At 45.0% G+C, this 22,017-nt stretch overlaps 1 protein-coding gene across 1 annotated transcript in view; it reads left to right on the top strand.

The window, feature by feature from the left end:
* The window catches only part of LOC140726884 (mesenteric estrogen-dependent adipogenesis protein-like), a 42,582-nt gene that overhangs the window by 9,050 nt on the left and 11,515 nt on the right, over positions 1-22,017 (top strand). The window contains exons 2-4 of the mRNA XM_073043848.1: positions 13,099-13,440; positions 16,245-16,354; positions 19,959-20,071. Of these exons, the coding sequence (XP_072899949.1) occupies positions 13,187-13,440; positions 16,245-16,354; positions 19,959-20,071 (477 nt within the window). The 5' untranslated portion in view covers positions 13,099-13,186. The remainder of the gene's footprint in view (positions 1-13,098; positions 13,441-16,244; positions 16,355-19,958; positions 20,072-22,017) is intronic.

Consider the following 22,017-nt stretch of genomic DNA (forward strand, 5'->3'; position numbering starts at 1 on the left):
CTTTCCTTTCCAGAACATCAAAGATGTCCTCCTTCAAAGAACAGGGTTTCTCTTCCTCCTGCCATTGATGCTGCCATCTCCCACGTCTCCTCGATTTTCCTAACATCTGCGCTCACCCCATTGTTCCACTGCCTTAACAGTGATGGAGTTCCTTTTGTCCTTGCCTATGACCCCATGAACCTTCGCATTTGACACATCATCCTTCGTAATTTCCACTATCTCCAAAGGGATCCTATCTTTACCTAGCCCCCTCTCTCTGCTTTCCTCAGGTATTGCTTCCTCCGTGATTCCTTTGTCCACTCATCCCTCCCAGCACTTTTCCTTGCAGGTGACCAAAGTGCTACACCTGTCCATTCAGGGCCCCAAAGAGTCCTTCCAGGTGAGGCAACACTTCACCTGTAAATCTGCTGAGGTCATCTATTGTGTGTGGCGCTCCTGATGAGACCTCCTCTACACTGGATAGTGGAACAGCTTCGTCAAACACCTCCGCTCCGTTTGCCAAAAGTGGGATTTCCCAGTAGCCAAATATTTTTTAATTCTGATTCTTGTTTTGACGTCTCCTCTTGTGCCATGGTAAGGCCACTCTCAGGGTGGAGAAGATATCCTGTCTGGGTAGCCTCCAACCTAATGGCATGAATATCGACTTCTCCTTCTGGCAAAAAATATTCCCTCCCTCTCCCCTCTTCTTCTATTCCCCATTTTAGCCTCTTACTCCTTTTCACCTGCCTATCACCTCCCCCTGGCTCCCTTTCTCCCATGGTCCACTCCCCTCTTTTATCAGATTCCTTCTTCAGCCCTTACCTTCCTACCCACCAGGCTTCACCTTTCAACTTCTAACCATCCTCCTTCTCCTCCCCCCACCTCTTTTATTCTTGTGTCCTCATCCCTTCCCTTCCAGTTCTGAAGGAAGGGTCTTGGCCTGAAAGATCGACTGTTTGTCTATTTCCATAGATGCAGCCTGACCTGCTGAGTTCCTCCAGCCTTTTGTGTGTGTTAATCTGGATTTTCAGCATCTGCAGAATCTCTTGTGTTTATGTTGGCACTCCAGATTGAGGACCAGTTCCATTTTTAGGATTCCTGCTGCTGAAGTGCCACTCATGACCCACGCTTACCCCCTTGTGCACTCAGGACATGATCCTGTGTGATTTATACCCCTGCATGATGCACCATCAATAACTCTTGGAGACGTGAGGCGAGAGATAGGCTTTTACTGGCTGGAAGAAAGCACCGTCAGCAAGAGACCATCACACAACATCCTGGAGACTGAGGGAGGAGCAGTGCCTCCAATCGCCTTTATACAGGGGTCTGTGGGAGGAGCCACAGGAGCAGTCAGCAGGGGGGGGCGAGTCCAGACAGGTATATGTAGTTCACCACACTGCACTTTCCTCATTGTTGGTGAAATATTTCAACCTCAGTTCAAGCCGCTGAACCCACTTACGTGGAAACCCTAGGAGGCAGTCCCACACATGGACTGCCTCAATTATGAGAATTTGCAGCGCACAGTTTCTGGAATGGCTCATTGAATAACTTAATGCCTGAGCTGCTTTCTCTTGCTGCATTTAGGGCCTTGCCCTTCAACTGTCTTGTCTGCAATTCTGTTTATTAAAAGTGCCTAATTTGAATTTGCCTTTGATATGGAAAACCAGCATTAGTTCATTACAGAAAATGCCTAGTGAAATTCCACAGCGGAAATTCAAATGATCTGGTTCATGTGGAGGGCGTTCAAGTGCTGGCTTTGTACTGAGGCTGAAAAACTTCTTGTTTCTATATCTCAGCAACACTAGCCTTGAGGCTGGGAGAGTCAGATCCAATCCCAACCCTCTTGTGCCTTCCATGTCGAGCGTGTACACTCTCTGACTGCATAGGATTCCTCCCATTTTTAAAAATAATAGGTGAGTTGTCTACATTGCCAAAATTGAGTTAATGGGCAGGAGAAGAAGGGTAAACAGGGTAAAGAAGAAATTAGACTAATCGGATTCCTCCGCTGGGAGCTAGAAGGCCTAACTGGCTTCTTGTGTAGTAAGGTGAGAAAGGGAAAGACTAGTAATTACTCTCCTCAGTAACATCCTGTACCTAATAAAGTGGCCACGGAGTGTGTGTTCATTGTCTTCTGCTGCTGTAGCCCATCCACTTCACAGTTCGACGTGTTGTGTGTTCAGTGACGTTCTTCTACACAGCGCTGCTGTAACGTGTGGCCATTGGAGTTACAGTCAGCTTGAACCAGTCCACACTGGCCACACGTTACAGCATTCTCCTCTGATCATTCTCACTAACAAGGTGTTTTGCCCAAGAGCTGCCACTCATTGGATGTTTTTTGCACCATTCTCGTTAGGCCCTAGACACTTCTGCATGAAAACCCCAGGAGATCAGCAGTTTCTGAGACACCCAAACTATCCTGTCTGGCACCAACAGTCACTCCATGGTCACAGTCACTTAGTTCGCATTTCATTCCCATTCAAATATTTTGAATCTGAACCCCCCGACCATGTCTGCATGCTTTTATGCATTGAGTTGCTGCCACATGATTGGCTGATTAGATATTTGAATTAATGAGCTGGTGGTCCTAATAAAGTGGCCACTGAGTGTATATTGAATTAGTGAAAATTGCAAAATTCCAGGGAATGGAATTGAAAACAGGATGAGCAAACCATTTGGTTTCTTCTGGAAGGACTTGAATCATCATAGAGCTGGGGGGTACAGTGAGCTGAACAAGTCAGTTGGATTCCAAGTCTTAATTTTCTTAACCCTGCCCAACTCTGTACAAATCAGTACTGTATCCATGGTTACTGAATGTTCTGCAGCGGGGCGGGCCTGCTTCCTGGCAGTACAACAAAAATCCGCATAAATTAAGCTTCATTGTTTATGTTTTTTGATGGCAACTTGCTTCTCATTGAGTGATGTAAATTCAGGTCTCAGTAGACATTATGTCAGTGTTGCTAGGGTGTTCCTGGTTAACCCACACCCGCCAGAAGCATGCAGGGCTGCTACATTTTTCACCATGCTGGGCCGATTTGATGCCTGCGCTTGGTGATGTGACTTCAACAGAATAAAAATCAAACAGCGCGCCAACAGGCCCGTCGGCCCATGGGATCCTGTCACTAAACACATCCTTCCCTCTCCATAGGAATCACTCTGTATGGTAATTCCTTGTCCACTCGCTGCTCCCCACAGATCTCTCTCTTTGGACTTGTTCTGTCCAACCTGACAAATGCTACATTGGTCCCTACACTTCCCTCTCACCACCACTCAGGGGCCCCACACAGCGCTTCCAGATGAGGTAACATTTCACCTGCAAGTCTGTTGGGGCCACCTGTTGTGCTCTGTGCAGTCTACTCTACGACACAGATTGGGAGACTACTTTGTCGAGTACCTTCACTCTGTCTACCGCATGAGGCTCCATCTCCCCGTGGCTGCCTGTTTCAGCTCCACTTCCCATTCCCATTCTGACAAGTCTTTCCATGGCCACCATGAGGTCAATCTCAGGTTGGAGGAGCAACACCTCGTACTCTGTGTGGATGGTCTCCAACCTAATGGCATTTCTCTCATTTCTGGTAATTTCCCCCAATCCCCATTCTCTCCTGCTCCATTCATCAGTCTGGCTACCCATTGCCTTCACCTCACCTGCCCATCAGTCCCTTCTGGTTTTCCTCCTCCTTCCCTTTCTTCCAATTCCCTCTGTCTTCTATTAGATTCTTCCTCCTACGGCTCTTTGCCTCTTCTACCTATCACCTCCCTGCTTCTTTCTTCCCCCTCCCCCTCACCTGGTCTTACCTATCACCTGCTGGCTTATCCTCTTTCCCCTCCTCTCTCTTTATTCTGGTTTCTGCTATCTTCCAGTCCCGAGGAAGGGCCCTGGCAGGAAAAATCAACTGTTTATTCCCCTCCGTAAATGCTGCCTAACTTGCTGAATTCCTCCAGCATTTTGTGTGTGTTGCTCTGGATTTCCTGCATCTGCAGAATCTCTTGAGTTTATTACAGAGCAGTGCACGTGTTGTACATTCTTAACATCCTTTTTCAACTGGCACATACAAGGATGATTAACTGTGAACAACACACACAGGAACTCAGCAGGCCAGGCAGCATCCATGGAAAAGAGTAGAGTCGGCTTTTTGCGCTGAGGCCCTTCAGCAGGACCCTGATTAATTGTGAAGTTCTGACAAGGTTAAGAAAATGGAAGCAAAGAAACTGATAAAATTTGACTGGAGGAATGAGGAATTTGTTATTACATGATATATCAAACTGGGATAAGATGTGGGACAATGTAGCTGTCTAACGCAGCCATCCCTCAGCTTCAAACAGCAGCTGTAAATTGGCCTGTAAGTTATACTTTAGCCTGAGGTCTCAAAAGCCTTATAAACTGGCAGCAATAGTGGAGTAGCCTGTTGTGACCTTCAGGGGAGTCCAAGAGAATTCACTCTCGTGAAATTATGTTTTATATTTTTTAAACACAGACAATAATGAATTATTTACAGTTTCAATAGCTATATCATCTACTTAACTTTAATATCCTGAATACAGTCATAAATTTGCAGACTTACAATTTACATTCATTGTTGCACATTCCCGCTAAGAGAACCACCTTTGTCACGGTCTGGGTACTATTGTGGAACAGAGGGACCTAGTGGTGGGGCCTGGGTACTATTGTGGAACAGAGGGGCCTAGTGGTGGGGCCTGGGTACTATTGTGGAACAGAGGGGCCTAGTGGTGGGGCCTGGGTACTATTGTGGAACAGAGGGGCCTACTGGTGGGGCCTGGGTACTATTGTGGAACAGAGGGGCCTAGTGGTGGGGCCTGGGTACTATTGTGGAACAGAGGGGCCTAGTGGTGGGGCCTGGGTACTATTATGGAACAGAGGGGCCTAGTGGTGGGACCTGGGTACTATTATGGAACAGAGGGGCCTAGTGGTGGGACCTGGGTACTATTATGGAACAGAGGGGCCTAGTGGTGGGACCTGGGTACTATTATGGAACAGAGGGACTTTGTGGTGCACTGATGTAAGAGGTGTCAGAGGTAGACAGGATGGTGAAGAAGGTCTTTGGGAAGTTATGCTGCAGTTATAAAAGACATCAGTGTGGTGAACTACATATACCTGTCCGGACTGCTCCTGTGGCTCCTCCCACAGACCCCTGCTGACTGCTTCTGTGGCTCCTCCCACAGACCCCTGTATAAAGGCGATTGAGGCCTGATGCCCGGCCTCATTCTCCAGGATGTAGTGTTGTTCATTCTTCCAGTCAATAAAAGCCGATATCTCACTTCTTACGTCTCAGAGTGAGTTATTGATGGTGCATCAATCAGTGTGACGGCGCTTGAAGTATTGTGTAGAATTTTGGTCACCAGAGTGCACCAAAGGTCTACCAGGATATTTCTTGGACTGCTGGTGGGGGCTGGTTAAGTTACAAGCAGAGGTTGTGTACACTAGGACTTGATTTGTTGGAATGTGCCAGATTGAGAGATGATCTGATAGAAGTATAGAATAGCATGATGGTCTAAAAGATAATGTATAAGAGCCATTAAGAGCGAACTGACCAGTTGCGTCACTGGCTGGTACGGGAATTGCAAGGCAGCTGACCCCAAGTCCCTACAACGGATTGTGAAGTCTGCTGAGAGGATCACTGGGGTCTCTCCTCCACCCATCCCAGATATTTGTCAGGACTGCTGCAGGCACAGTGCCCTGAGCACGTCAATAACCCTTCCCATCCATCCAATAATCTCTTTGACCCCCTACTGTCAGACAAGAGGTATCATAGTTCTAGGACAAGGACCGTTAGGATTGGAAACAGCTTCTTCCATCAGACTACTGAACTGCTTGCTACAATCCAGGTCTCATCACGTATGAAGCACCAGTAGCATATTCTATCTACTTTTGGACGTGTCACAAATGCACCTTATTATTTGTTAATTTATTTCTGTTGTATGTGTTGTGTGTGAGTTATATGTACTCTGTTGTGCACCTTGGTCTGGAGGAACTTTGTTTCATCTGGCGGTATACATGTGCACCGTTGAATGACAATAAATTTAAACGAAGTTGAAGGGCATAGACGGGGTGAAAGCACATAGTCTTTTCCCCAGTGAGAAGGTGCTTAAAACAAGAGGCTAGAGGCCTAAGCTCAGAGATTTAATAGGGACGTAGGGGTCAGCTTCTTCACACAAAGGGTTGTGCATATTTTGAACGAGCTGCCAGAAATAGAGGTTGATGTGGACACATTAGTAACATTTAAAGGGTAAGAACATGGGAAGGTACAGGGCTTTAGAGGGCAATGGGTCAAATGCAGACTGATGGGACTAGCTTGCAGGGCAACACAGTCGGGGTGACGGGCCCGTTTCCAACGTCTATGACTCTTTAACCTTCATTGTCCACCATACCATCAATCCTGATGTCAACTGAAAGCTTACTGAGTGTGGCAAGCACATTATCATCCACATTTCCAATATACAGGACAGAATAGCTGACCCTGTCCCGATACTTGCAGCTCCCCACTGGCTTCCAATCCTGACCATGACCCTCCAGTAAAAGCTCTAATTTCTACCAACTTTGTGTCAATTCCTGGATCCCAAATTTATTTTATGTCCCAAATTTAAATTTGCAAAGTATTTATATTTTACTGAGGATGTTACTTTGGAGGTAATCAGTGCTTCAAAGACAGTTATGATTATACATTTATAAATATGTTTTATTGGCCTCTGCCTGACAATGATTGAATTAAATCTCTATAATAGAAGGGAAATTGTTTGAAATTGGACCTTGTACTTGCAGGGAGGTGACAAGGGAAGGAAAAAGGGTGCAGAAGAAGAATAGTTCATGTCATATTGGAGAGGTCACAGAGATTTGCAAAGGTCTTGAAATGATTAGGGGAGGTGGTGCTGGTGATGCTAGGGAGCTCCAAATGCAGAAGGTGATGTGGAGCTGAGGGGGATATCAAGAAGATAGGAGCACTGCAGTGGGATCTGATCTTTGAGGGGATTAACAGGATGCACTGCAGCTGAGGGGAAGAATCTCTGCTCCTTTTTGGCCCTCAGATCTGAGGTATTCCCTTGTAGCTTTAATGCTGTCAGGAACCCTGGCCACTAAAGAGGGAATGAAACCAAAGCATGCTCCTTTAAGATCAAATCAAGTTTAACTATCATTCAAACCATGCATAGATACAGCTGAACAAGACAGCATTCCTCTGGGGCCAAGGTGCAGAGCATTCCAAATTGCAAGCAAACATTCAAAAATAGCCAGTAACCTAATTCAAAATATTGAGCATATTCACTCGAAAAAAATCATATATAGGCCAATACCCTGAGCAACAATGTCCAGTAATCGATGGTGCAGTCTCTTGACCGTGTACAGATGCACGCAATCCAGCTTATCATTAACCATATGAACACGGGAGGGCAGCACCGACGGGTGAGGCCAGGCCCCAGATGAACTCAGTAGGGCTTCCGTATCTCTCACTTGGCCTGCAGCAGCCGGCACGCCCAAGGCTTGCGGCCTAGTTCTCACTGCAACTGAGGCCACACAGCTCCTTTGTCGACTGTCTCCTCCACCAGACAAGGGTACCAGGCCTTTGGCAACTTACATTAGCAATGTCCAACAGAGACTGGCGATCGCAAGTGAAGCATCTGAGACAATCTGCTCCTGAGTAGTGGCAGCAACACGGTCTGCAGCCAGGTTGGCTCCCCACCCACCCCCTTGGCCGGCTCCACTGCCGACACCAGTCCAGTTACCCCTATCAACGAGCAGCTCACTGACGGAGTAGCTCTGCAATACCCGATGTTCTTAGAGTAGAATTGTCTTTGGATCATAAAAAAACTAATTCTGCAAAGGAAAAAGGCACCTTTTGTTGGCCTCCGAGAGGCACCTGCACTTGCCTGTGCTGCCATCTTAACAGGAGTTTATCCCGTCTAGATATTTAATGAAATATCTGCACCAGGTGCGACGAGCTGCAGCTCCTGAGGGACTGAGTTGGGGAACTGGAGATGCAGCTCAATAATCTTCATCTGGTCAGGGAGAGTGAGGAGGTGACAGAGAGGAGCTATAGGCAAGTAGTCACACTGGGGCCTCAGGAGACAGATAAGTGGGTAACAGTCAGGAGAGGGAAGGGCAAGAAGCAGGTACTAGAGAATACCCCAGTGGCTGTCCCCCTTGACAATACGTACTCGTGTTTGAGTACTGTTGGGGGGGGATGCCCTACCTGGGGGAAACAACAGTGGCCACGCCTCTGGCACAGAGTCTGGCCCTGAAGCTCAGAAGGGTAGGGAAAGGAAGAGGAAGGCAGTAGTAATAGGGGATCTATAGTCAGGGGTTCAGACAGGCGATTCTGCGGACGCAGGAAAGAAACTCAGATGGTAGTCTGCCTCCTAGGTGCCAGGGTCCGGGATGTTTCAGATTGTGTCCACAATATCCTGAAGTAGGAAGGTGAGCAGTCAGAGGTCGTGGTGCATATTGGTACCAACGACATGGGAGGAGGTTCTGAAAACAGACTACAGGGAGTTAGGAAAGAAGCTGAGAAGCAGGACCACAAAGGTAGTAATCTCGGGATTACTGCCTGTGCCACGTGACAGTGAGTATAGGAATAGAGTGAGGTGGAGGATAAATGCGTGGCTGAGGGATTGGAGCAGGGGTCAGGGATTCAGATTTCTGGATCACTGGGACCTCTTTTGGGGCAGGCAATACCTGTACTAAAAGGACAGGTTGCACTTGAATCCAAGGGGACCAATATCCTGGCAGGGAGGTTTGCTAAGGCTACTGGGGAGAGTTTAAACTAGAATTGCTGGGGGGTGGGAACCGAACTGAAGAGACGGAGGAAGGGGTTGTTGGCTTACAAATAGAGAAAGCTTGTAGACGGTGTGAGAGGGAGGCTAGGCAGGTAATAGAGAAGGGACGCACTCAGACCGATGGTTTGAGATGGGTCTATTTTAATGCAAAAAGCATCATGAACAAAGCAGATGAGCTTAGGTGGCGCTATGATGTGGTGGCCATTACAGAGACTTGGATGGCTCAGGGACAGGAATGGTTACTTCAAGTGCCGGGTTTCAGATGTTTCAGAAAGGACAGGGAGGGAGGCAAAAGAGGTGGGGGCGTGGCACTGCTGATCAGAGATAGTGTCACGACTGCAGAAAAGGAGGAAGTCATGGAGGGATTGTATACGGAGTCTCTGTGGGTGGAAGTTAGGAACAGGAAGGGGGCCAATAACTCTACTGGGTTTTTATAGACCACCCTATAGTAACAGGGACATCGAGGAGCAGATAGGGAGACAGATTCTGGAAAGGTGTAATAATAACAGGGTTGTCGTGGTGGGAGATCTTAATTTCTCAAATATTCAAGTCAAGTCAAGTCAAGTCACTTTTTATTGTCATTTCAACCATAACTGCTGGTACAGTGCATAGTAAAAATGAGAGGTTTTTCAGGACCATGGTGCTACATGAAACAGTACAAAAACTAGACTGAACTACGTAAAAACAACACAGAAAAAAAAGTACACTAGACTACAGAGCTACCCAGGACTGCATAAAGTGCACAAAACAGTGCAGGCATTACAATAAGTAATAAACAAGACAATAGGGCAGTAATTTAGCTGGATTTCATCGCTTCTAACAATGATCAGAAATGTGGTCAATTTATATTTTTGAAAGGAGAATTGGAGAGGCACTTGAGAGAAAATTAAATTATGGGAATCCACTGAAGACTGGGGAAATGGTATTGACTGGGATACTCAATTGAAAACTGAGTGGGACATGATGGGACAAGTGGCCTCTTCCTTATACCACCGTGATTCTCAGTCAATAGTGTGGAAGATTACAGCACCAATTTGAGCAACTTTGTGAACTTGTTCATCATGTGCCTGACACCAAACTCCTGAAGCCATGTACACTGAGCTCTTGTGCAGATAGATTACCAAGCAGGTGGAGGAATCATCTCCAAGCCTACTTGAAATCGCAGCCTGAGATTCTCTGGCGCATGACCAGTAGACAAGGAGCATTGGGGAGAGTAATGAGAACCTTAAAGCCACGCATAAACTGCAACGTGGGTACACTGCCTCCCAATTTACCACCATCCTACCCTGTTAACCACCATCATTGCAAGAGACTACAATTCCCACTCAGGACCATGCAAACACAAGTCACTCTCAGAATTGAGAGACTGCTGAAGAAAGGTAAATGATGATCTCTGTATCCCTTGAATTTCTATCTTACTGTTAGTACATTACCTGTACTTGGGATGGTTGTATATTTGTGGAGTGATAAACTTTTGCAAAGTATTGTCATTGCACACATTTCTAAAATGGATCAATGAAGGAGCATAATTGGTGCTGAGAATTTGAGTCTGAAATCCCAGAACCTTGCGGCTAGGCGGAGGAGAGTGGTGGTGGAGGAGAACTGGTTGGGTCTGGTGTCCAGAAAGATACAGAGAGCTTTGAGGCCTTCCTGGTGGGGGATGGTATTAAATTCACTGGACAGCCACAGTGAAAATAAGATGATGGGGGCCAGGGAACTTGAAATCATTGAAAAGATCCAGAACATGTGAAGTGTCATGGATGTAGGTAGGAAAGGACTGAACTAATGGGGATAAGACAGAGCTGACATATGCAGATATGAATTCAGTGGGGCAGGAACAAGATGAAACAATGGGCCTACCTGGACAAGCCGATTTGTGGATCTTGAGTAGGAGGTAGAAACAGGAGGTGTGAGGTGTGGGAACAATGAGGTTGGTGGCAGTGGATGGGGGATCCCCAGAGCTGATGTCAGTGATGGTGTGGGAGACAATGGCCTGGTGTTCCTTAGTGGGGTCCTGTTTGAGGGGTAAGTAGGAGGAGGTGTCTGAGAGTTGGTGCTAGGCCTCAGCAAGATAGAGGTCAGTACACCAGATTACTATGCAGGTGGGGGAAGAAAAGCTCAGCGTCATGGCGGGCTCAGAACTCGCTGAGGTGTGGGTGCAGGGGGACAAAAGTGAGGCTGTTATTGAGAACAGAACGTTCTGCCTCAGAGAGGGGAATGTCAGAGCGAATGGAGAAGACCCGGCAGAGATGAGAACTGGGATTGGAGGGGAGAATGGGATTGGTAGTGTCTGAGGAGTAGGGAGGTTTGTGGTGTTCAGGGATGGTGGGTTGAGAGGAAGATGGAGTCTTCCTAATGATGGACATCGTCTATTGAAGATGCTGGCTGGTGGCGTAGTGGCATCAGCGCCAGACTTCAGATTGAAGGCTTCCGAGGTCAAATCCAGCGGGCTCCAAAAAACCCGGAGAGGGATGGGCTCCGCCAGGTTTCAGATGCCCAAGACACGCCGTACGATGAGCAATCACCAAACAGATCGGTGCAAAAAGCTTGTCATGGCAGCTCCACCAGGAGTTAAGGGCGCACACACACACACACACACACACACACACACACACACACACACACACACACACACACACACACACACACACACACACACACACACACACACACACACACACACACACACACACACTATTGAAGATGTCATTGGTAGGGAGGCTAGTGCCCATGATGGAGCTGGCTGAGTTTATAGCACTCTGCAGCTTTTTCTGATCCTGTGAATAGGTCCCTCCGTATCAGATGGTGATGCAACCACTTAGAATTGTCTTCGCTGCATATCAGTAGAAATTTGCTAGAATGTTTGGTAACATGCCAAATTTCCTCAGACTCCTAATGAAATATAACTGCTGGCCTACCTTCTTCCTAATTGCATCAATATGTTGGGCCCAGGATAGATCTGAGATATTGACAGCCAGGAACTAGAAACAGCTCACCCTTTCCGCTATTGACCTCTTGATGAGGACTAGTCTGTGTTCCATCAACTTCCCCTTCCAGAAGTCCACAATCGATTCCTTGTTCTTACTGACCTTGAGTGCAAGGTTGAAATTCAAGATGTCCCGGTTAACCCTCACAATTTCTTTAGGTGCACCGTAGAAAGCATCCTGTCTGGATACATCATGACTTGGTCACGTAACTGCTCTGTCCAATGCCACAGGAAACTGCAAAGTTGCAGGCACAGGTTAACACATCACTGAAACTAAGCCCCTCTCTCCATAGAGTTTGTTCACACTTCTCACTGCCTTAGTAAAGAAATCACCATAATCAAAGACCCCACTCACCCCAGAATGCTCTCTTCTCCCCCTCCCATTGAGTGGAAGATAGAAAAACCTGAAAGCACGTACCACTAGGCGCGAGGACAGCTACGATCCCTCTGTTATAAGACTATTTTTGAATGGTCCTCTAGTACGATAAGACGGACTCTTGACCTCACAATTTACCTTGTCGTGGCCTTACAGTTTATTGTTTGCCTGCACTTCACTTTCTCTGGAACTGCACTTTACTCTGTATTCTTTCATCGTTTTTTCCTACGCCACTTCAAAGTAGTGATGTGATGCCATTATCTGTACAAGTGGCATGCAAAACAAAGTTCTTTACTGTACCTGTTGTATATGACAGATTTACCTCAGCACAACTCTCCTAAACTAACCAGGTGGCTTTTGTTTTCAATTGAGTGACTGTTGGGGATATACTGGTTGACTGAGTCCTCAGGAATTCTAGACGTTGTTCAACCTCTGACTGAAGGTTTTTATTCTAGGCTCAGTCCTGAATGATCAACAGCTTTGCCTTGACACTGTAACTCAGGGAAACATCATAGTGGTTGGTGTCTGTGAACTGTTACAGTTGTGCACCCATCCATGTTGTCACCTTTCGTTTTCCAATTTCTATCAGTTAATCAAACAAAATATGAGCTTTATTTGTTGAACATCTCTTCATAATGCACTGCTGCCTTCCTCCCCTCCTCCCCCCCCAGCGATCTTTATCCGTCATGGGATGACACAGGGAGATCAGAGCGACGTGCAGCATTCCAACTGCGGTCAAAAAGAGGAAAATAAGTTTACAACCCTGCCCTTACCACATGCAAATATCACCACCTCGAGAAAAGGGATAGTCTTTAAAGCAGTCTGTGTGTCAGACAGGTTGTAACCGCTTAGTCTGGTTCCACTGGAATGGGCTGTTCTTGGGCGAGCCTGTTCAATGTGGAGAGGGTTGACTCATTTGCATCCATTATCTTTATTACTATTGGAGAATAATAAAGCTGCTTTGGATTACACCTAGGGTTGTTTTTAAATCACTATCTGCCTGATCTGGTGTTTCTTTGACCTGGAGCTCCACGTCTATACGTGTTTCGGTTCTGCCTGCTGCCATGTCTGTGAATTGTTCTGGGTCCTTGCTGACGAGCTCTGCAGCTGCTCAGTTGCCAGATCTTCCCTCTGCCGTTGACTGTGAGATTGTCGTTCTGCCCATCGACCTGCTGCTCAGCTTGCAGAAGTCGCATTTCCACTTGCTGGGGAACACCATCAAAGTCCGCAAGGAACCGGGAATTGGGTACAACGTGATCTCCAATGGACAAGTTCGAGTGGATGGGCAGCAGTGTAACCTGGTCAACTACATCCACAGGTGAGACCCCATCTGTAATGGTTTCTTATTGTCTCATGCTGGGCCCAGGCCAGATCCTCAGAAATAATAACACCAAGTTGTAGACCTCTGATTCCCCCAGTATGGACTGGTTCATGGGCCTCCAGGTCAATGATCAGCTCTTTGGTCTTGCTGAGGTTGTTGTTGTGACACCACTCAGCTAAATTCTCAATCTCCCTCCTATATGCTGAATTATCACCACCTTTGATTCGGCCAATGACAGTGATGACATCAGCAAACTTGAATATGGCATTGGAGCTGTGCTTGGCATCACATTCATAGGTGTAAAGTGAGTAAAGCAGGGGCTAAGCACACAGTATCAAGGTGCACCTGTGCTGAGGGAGGCTGTGGAGGAGATGTTGTCAATCCAAACTGAATGGCTCATTATTCTGCCTCGTAGCACTGTATAATGATTTGACCTATCTGAGCAGTATGCAAGATAAGCTTTTCACTGTTTTTTGGTACACGTGACGATACTAAACCAATTCAGAATCAGAATCGGGTTTATTATCACCGGCATGTGACGTGAAATTTGTTAACTTAGCAGCAAAAGTTCAATGCAATACATAATCTAGCAGAGAGAGAGAAACGATAAATAAAATGAATTGATGTATTTATTTATTTATTATGTATATTGAATAGATTATTTTAAAAAGTGAAAGAACAGAAATACTGTATATTAAAAAAGTGAGGTAGTGTCCAAAGCTTCAAAGTCCATTTAGGAATCGGATGGCAGAGGGGAAGAAGCTGTTCCTGAATCACTGAGTGTGTTCCTTCAGGCTTCTGTACCTCCTACCTGATGGTAACAGTGAGAAAAGGGCACGCTGTTAAATAGTGATTGGCAGCTCATCGCCAGGTGGTGAATGTCACTGAGCTTGTTGTCCACTTTGGTTGATCTCACACTGTTTCTGAGACTGCTTTGACTAGAAAGAAAGAAAGAACTTGTAGCAGTCACCAAAGATTTGTTGCTTCCACTATTCACCTGAAAGAAGCTTATTTCTATTTAGTACAAGTAGTCAGGTGAATTAGAGTGGAGATGTAAAAGATCAAGAGAGAAATAGAGCTGGTGTACCTGTGCAAACTTACATTGTGTTTTCAGGCGATCTACATAGAAACAAAGAAAACCTACAGCACATTACAGGCCCTTCGGCCCACAAAGCTGTGCCGAACATGTCCTTACCTTAGAAATTACCTAGGGTTACCCATAGCCCTCTACTTTTCTGAGCTCCATGTACTTGTCCAGGAGTCTCTTAAAAGACCCTATCGTATCCGCCTCCACCACCGTTGCCGGCAGCCCATTCCACACACTCACCATTCTCTGCTTAAAAACTTACCCCTGCCATCTCCTCTGTACCTACTCCCCAGCACCTTAAATCTGTGCCCTCTCATGCTAGCCATTTCAGTCCTGGGGAAAAGCCTCTGACTATCCACACAATCAATGCCTCTCATCATCTTATCACCTCTGCTGGAAATGCGGCAAGCAGATGAGAAGAAGGAGCGGGCAAGTATTGATTCTTGGGGATCAGAACAGGAAGGGGAAGAGAAGCTGTCACAGTTTACTGATAGATTAGCACCATTGCAACAGGTCTTATCTATGTCTGCAATTAGACTACGACAGATGAGAAGTCAGATTGGATGCCATTTGTCACCTCACCATGGGATGTTTTGGGACTCTAGCAGGGGCAGAAGCCTAACTGGAGGAATTAAAAGACAGATTTTTGGGACATTCAAATTTCAAAGTAAATTTATTATCGAAGTATGTATATGTCATCACAAATTACATTTTCTTACAGTCATTCATAGCAGAACAAAGAAATAAAATTGAATCAATGACACACAAAGAGTAACAAATAACCAACGTGCAAAAGAAGACAAACTGTGCTAATAGAAACACAAATAAATAGATAATATTGAGAGCAGGAGATGTAAATTCCTTGAAAGTGAGTCTATAGGTTGTGGTATCAGTTCAGTGTTGAGGTGAGTGTAGTTATCCTCATTGATGTATGAACCTGGTGGTTGAGGGGTAGTAACTGTTCCTGAATCTGGCCGAGTGGGATGGAACGCAGCCGTACCTCCTTCTCGATGGCAGCAGTGAGGAGAGAGCAGGGACTGGATGGTGGGATCCTTGATGATGGATGAAGTGTTCATGTGGTAGTGCTCCTTGTAGATGCGCTCAGTGCCGGGATGGCTTTGCCTGTGATGGACTGAGCTATGGGTAGGTTTTTCCATTGCTGGGGATTTGTGTTTCCATACCAGGCCGTGATGCAACCAGTCAGGATAATCTCCACTGTGCATCTATCAAGGTTTGTCAATGCTCCAGAACTTGTCTCCTCACTGAACTCTGCCTAGATCATTGAAACCGGTGCACTGAAGACAACCACTCATTTTATCGTATCTGTGACCACACATTTAAGTTATGACTTTGCCAGTGGAGCAACAAAACAGCAGTTGCTCATCATACACAAGAGATTACCTGTATGGGGAGCCTTTAACATTTAAAAAAAAATTGTGCCGATTCAGAAATAAATATGAAACAGCTGTTGAGCCATGATGGCAAAGACCTGGATGATCAAGGAAGTTTAGCTTTCTTTAAAAGGATCCCAGTGGTGGAGAGAGGGATGGGTGATTTAATAATAAACATCATTGGAGCAGAAACTGGACCATTGAGGGCACTGCTCTGCTGTCAATGAAAGGCCAGAAATTCACAGAAACAAGGTACATTACATTGAGAAATGTACATTGAAAAATTTCTGCACTTTGCTCAATTGATTCTTTTTCTCTTTCAGTAATGTTACATTGAATTCTCATAAGGAATACAAAGATCTTAAGAAAATTATATTAAGTAAACTAATGGTCTTTTTCACCATTGTTAAGGTCACTGAAGGTTCTTCACAAGGTATGTTTCATCAGTTTTGTTTACATCAATTGTTACTTATTGCTGGTTCTGTACTTAGAATGAACATTTCTTCTATGTTGGGGCTTTTGGAACAGAGGAAAGAAAATACAAAGGACGATCAATGCAGTGGTCTTTATTTCAAACAGGTTAAAATAGCTAACAAATTGCTTCATTCTCCAATAAATTGAGGTATAGTGACCCACTCAACGAACTATTATTATTTCAGCTAAATTCTTTCTCCCATTAGATGGGAAATTAGGTGATGTGGTAAGGCCAGAAACACAAGAATCTTTATGTGTTGCAACTCTCTCATTGCCAGGTTAAACTAGAGGATTTTGTTTCTGTGTATAGTTTTGGGTGATTTCTTTCCATGTGTGAAGAGGAAGAGATGCGGGTGAGGGCAGCATTGATGGTGGAGGGAGGGAAGCCCCTTTCTTTGAAGAAGGAGGACATCTCCATTGTTCTGGAATGAAAAGCCTCACCCTGAGAGCAGGTACGGCAGAGACAGAGGAATTGAAAGAAGGGATGGCACTTTAACTGCTGACAGGGTGGGAGGAGGTATAGTCCAGGTAGCTGTGAGAGTCAGTGGGTTTACAACATACATCAGTAGATAAGCTGTCTCCATAGAAACATAGAAAATAGGTGCAGGAGTAGGCCATTCGGCCCTTTGAGCCTGCACCGCCATTCAGTATGATCATGGCTGATCATCCAACTCAGAACCCTGTACCTGCTTTCTCTCCATACCCCCTGATCCCTTTAGCCACAAGGGCCATATCTAACTTCCTCTTAAATATAGCCAATGAACCGGCCTCAACTGTTTCCTGTGGCCGAGAATTCCACAGATTCACCACTCTCTGTGTGAAGAAGTTTTTCCTCATCTCGGTCCTAAAAGGCTTTCCCTTTATCCTTAAACTGTGATCCCTCGTTCTGGACTTCCCCAACATTGGAAACAATCTTCCTGCATCTAGCCTGTCCAATCCCTTTAGAACTTTATACATTTCAATAAGATCCCCCCTCAATCTTCTAAATTCCAGTGAGTATAAGCCTAGTCGATCCAATCTTTCTTCATATGAAAGTCCTGCCATCCCAGGAATCAATCTGGTGAACCTTCTCTGTACTCCCTCTATGGCAAGAACATCTTTCCTCAGATTAGGGGACCAAAACTGCACACAATATTCTAGGTGCGGTCTCACCAAGGCCTTGTACAACTGCAGTAGAACTTCCCTGCTCCTGTACTCAAATCCTTTTGCTATGAATGCCAACATACCATTTGTCTTTTTCACCGCCTGCTGTACCTGCATGCCCACCTTCAATGACTGGTGTACAATGGCACCCAGGTCTCGTTGCATCTCCCCTTTTCCTAATCAGCCACCATTCAGATAATAATCTGTTTTCCTGTTCTTGCAACCAAGGTGGATAACCTCACATTTATCCACATTAAATTGCATCTGCCATGAATTTGCCCACTCACCTAACCTATCCAAGTCACCCTGCATCCTTTTAGCATCCTCCTCACAGCTAACACCGCCGCCCAGCTTCGTGTCATCCACAAACTTGGAGATGCTACATTTAATTCCCTTGTCTAAATCATTAATATATATTGTAAACAACTGGGGTCCCAGCACTGAGCCTTGCGGTACCCCACTAGTCACTGCCTGCCATTCTGAAAAGGTCCCGTTTACTCCCACTCTTTGCTTCCTGTCTGCCAACCAATTCTCTATCCACATCAATACCATCCTCCCAATACTGTGTGCTTTAAGTTTGCACACTAATCTCCCGTGTGGGACCTTGTCAAAAGCCTTTTGAAAATCTAAATATACCACATCCACTGGCTCTTCCCTATCCACTCTACTAGTTACATCTTCAAAAAATTCTATAAGATTCATCAGGCATGATTTTCCTTTCACAAATCCATGCTGACTTTGTCCGATGATTTCACCTCTTTCCAAATGTGCTGTTATAACATCTTTGATAACCGACTCTAGCATTTTCCCTATCGCCGATGTCAGACTAACCGGTCTATAATTCCCCGGTTTCTCTCTCCCTCCTTTTTTAAAAAGTGGGGTTACATTAGCCACCCTCCAATCTTCAGGAACTAATCCAGAATCTAAGGAGTTTTGAAAAATTATCACTAATGCATCCACTATTTCTTGGGCTACTTCCTTAAGCACTCTGGTATGCAGACCATCTGGCCCTGGGGATTTATCTGCCTTTAATCCCTTCAATTTACCTAACACCACTTCCCTACTAACATGTATTTCCCTCAGTTCCTCCATCTCACGAGACCCTCGGTCCCTTACTATTTCCGGAAGATTATTTATGTCCTCCTTAGTGAAGACAGAACCAAAGTAGTTATTCAATTGGTCTTCCATGTCTTTGTTCCCTATGATCAATTCACCTGTTTCTGACTGTAAAGGACCTACGTTTGTCTTGACCAATCTTTTTCTTTTCACGTATCTATAAAAGCTTTTACAGTCAGTTTTTATGTTCCCTGCCAGCTTTCTCTCATAATCTTTTTTCCCTTTCCTAATTAAGCCCTTGTCCTCCTCTGCTGGTCTTTGAATTTCTCCCAGTCCTCAGGTGTGCTGCTTTTTTTGGCTAATTTATATGTTTCTTCTTTGGACTTGATACTATCCCTAATTTCCCTTGTGAGCCACGGGTGCACTACCTTCCCTGGTTTATTCTTTTGCCAAACTGGGATGAACAATTGTTGTAGTTCATCCATGCGATCTTTAAATGCTTGCCATTGCATATCCACTGTCAACCCTTGAAGTATCATTTGCTAGTCTATCTTAGCTAATTTACGTCTCATACTTTCAAAGTTACCCTTCTTTAAGTTCAGAACCTTTGTTTCTGAATTAACTATGTCACTTTCCATCTTAATGAAGAATTCCACCATATTATGGTCACTCTTACCCAAGGGGCCTCGCACGACAAGATTGCTAACTAACCCTTCCTCATTGCTCAATACCCAATCTAGAAAAACCAATCTAGTTGGTTCCTCGACATGTTGGTTCAGATTCCTCGACATGTTGGTTCAGAGATGGAGAAAGGGGAGGGAGGTGTCGGAAATGGACCAGGTAAATCTGAGGGCAGGGTGGAAGTTGGAGATGAAGTTGATGAAGCTGACAAGCTCTGCATGGGTGCAGGAAGCAGCACCAATGCAGTTGTCGATGTTGTGTAGGAAAGGTGACACCAGTGTAGGCTTGGAACATAGACTGTTCCTGCCACCTTGTACTTCTTCCTCCCCTCCGCCCACCTTCTTGCTCTAACTTTAAAACTACATTTCCTTCAACCTTTCTTTCCCATTTTTGTATCATCTTTGGCCTAAAATGTTAATTCTCCTTTACTTTCCACTGATAGTGCCTGACCTACTGAGTGGTTCCACTACTGTTTTATTTCAATTTTACAATATCTGCAGTTTGTTTTATGTTTTTTTTTATGAACTGATGTTAACTTCATGTATTGTACAGGACAAAATAATACATTTTATTTTTATCATAATTACTATTAAATTAATAGAATTTATCAACTTGCCAAACTTTATACAGCAGCATTGCATCACCATGAAAATTTACGACATGCTTGCTCCCCACTCCTACAGACATAGTTTACGCTGTCATTGTGAACACTCGCCATCCCAGAATGAGACAGGAGATTGAAAGTAGTATGAAGGATGTCAAGGCATCAGAAGTGGGCACAAAATATGCCTTCCAGGTAACTTTGACTAGAATCGAGATTAACAGTTTGATGGCAATGCTAAATATCTCAGCCAATCCTGATATGTGTTCAGGACTTTGCCAGAAGATATCATCATTTCTACACAATTATGTAACAGTTACTTTCATTGTCTGGAAATATTATGTATTGCTGTTAAACCCAAAATAGATATAATATGAGCATAAAAGTCAAGGTGAGGCTCAAGACTCTGAGGGTTGATGAGGGAGAGTGCGTGGTGATGGCCCTTCTGGGTGAGGTTGGCGGTGGGTTGGATCAGGTGGGAGGTGGGACTCTGCAGTAGTCTGGTAGGCAGTGTCACTGGGGCTGCCTTGAGCCTGGGTTCCCACAGTGAGATGGATAAGAGGTTGTTTTCTGAGAGAAATTAACAACCGGGATCAAGGGGCCCACACAAAATCCCTAAAAGGAATCCCATGCAGGCTGTTCCCATAGAAACAGCCAGCCTGCCCTTTAACATGGTAGAAGATGCTGTGCCTCTGTTGACTCTGCTGCTTCTACAAGAAGTGCATCTTCTATGCAAAACTGTTAAATGAGTAATGTGAAAATGTGCACTGCACACTGTCTGATAACCACTCGAGTTGGCCACACACCTCTGTAACTAAACCCTTCATGTGCCTGGAGGTCAAGCAACTTGGACTCAATGCTGCTGATGTGGAGTTTGCACGTTCCTGCTCTGCCCACACAGGATTCCTTCAGGTGCTCTGGTTGACTTTCATATTCAAAAGATCTGCTGGCTAGTAGGTTAATTGACCACTGTAAATTGCTCTGATCAAGTAGATAATTGGCCGTTGAGGGGAAAAATAAATGGAAGTAGTGCAACTGGGAGCTTGATGGTTGGTACATAAGCATCCATTTTTTGTTACGTGACTCTGTGACCCAACGACCAACTTTAAGAGTCATAGCACAATAGGTTGCTTAACTCACTTGCGCCACACACACAAAAAAAATTGCAAACTAGCATTTTTAGTCCTGCCGAAGGGTTTCAGCCCGAAACGTTGACTGTACTTTTTTTCATGAATGCTGCCTGGCCTGCTGAGTTCCTCCAGCATTTTGAGTGTGTTGCTTGGATTTCCAGCAGCTGCAGATTTTCCCTTGCTTGTGATTTTTTTATGTAGAACTTATTTAAATTTCACGATATTTTACATTTTACATGGTGATTCATTACCAGATTATGAATGTGTCGTACATGAGGCCGCTTAACAAGATAACAGGAAGGATTACAGGAAAGATGCTATCATATATAGAACATTGACTGATTGGCAGGAGCCAATGAGAATAAAGGGAGCCTTTTATGATTGGCTACCGGTGATTAGAGGAGTTAGATCCACTTCTTTTGGCTTTGTATGTCAATGATTTGGATGATGGAGCTGATGGCTTTACGGCCAAGTTTGAAGATGATACACAGATAGGTGGAGGGACAGTAGTATTGAGGAAGCAGAGAGTCTGCAGAAGGACTTAGATAGATAAGGGGAATGGGCAAAGAAGTGGAAAATGGAATACAATGTTGCAAAGTGTATGGCCATGCTCTTTGGTAGAAGGAATAAAAGCACAGACTATTTTCTAAAAGGGGAGAAAATTAAAAAATCCGAGGTCCTAAGGGATTTGAGAGTCCCTGTGTAGGATTCCCTGAAGGTTAATTTTCAGGTTGAGTTGGTGGTGAGGAAGGCAAATGCAATGTTAGCATTCATTTTGAGGGGATATTAGAGCAAGGATGTAATGTTGAGATTTTGAGGCACTGGAGAGGCCTCACTTTGAGTATTGTGAATAGATTTTTAAGAAATGATGTGCTGACATTGGACAGGGTTCAGAGGAGATTCATGAGAATGATTCAGGAATGAAAGATTTATCATGTGAGGAGCATTTGATACCTCTGGACCTTCACTCGCTGGAATTTAGAAGGATGAGGGGGAAATGTCACTGAAACT

The sequence above is a fragment of the Hemitrygon akajei genome, chromosome 4 (assembly GCF_048418815.1).
Source record: "Hemitrygon akajei chromosome 4, sHemAka1.3, whole genome shotgun sequence".
NCBI lineage: Eukaryota > Metazoa > Chordata > Chondrichthyes > Myliobatiformes > Dasyatidae > Hemitrygon > Hemitrygon akajei.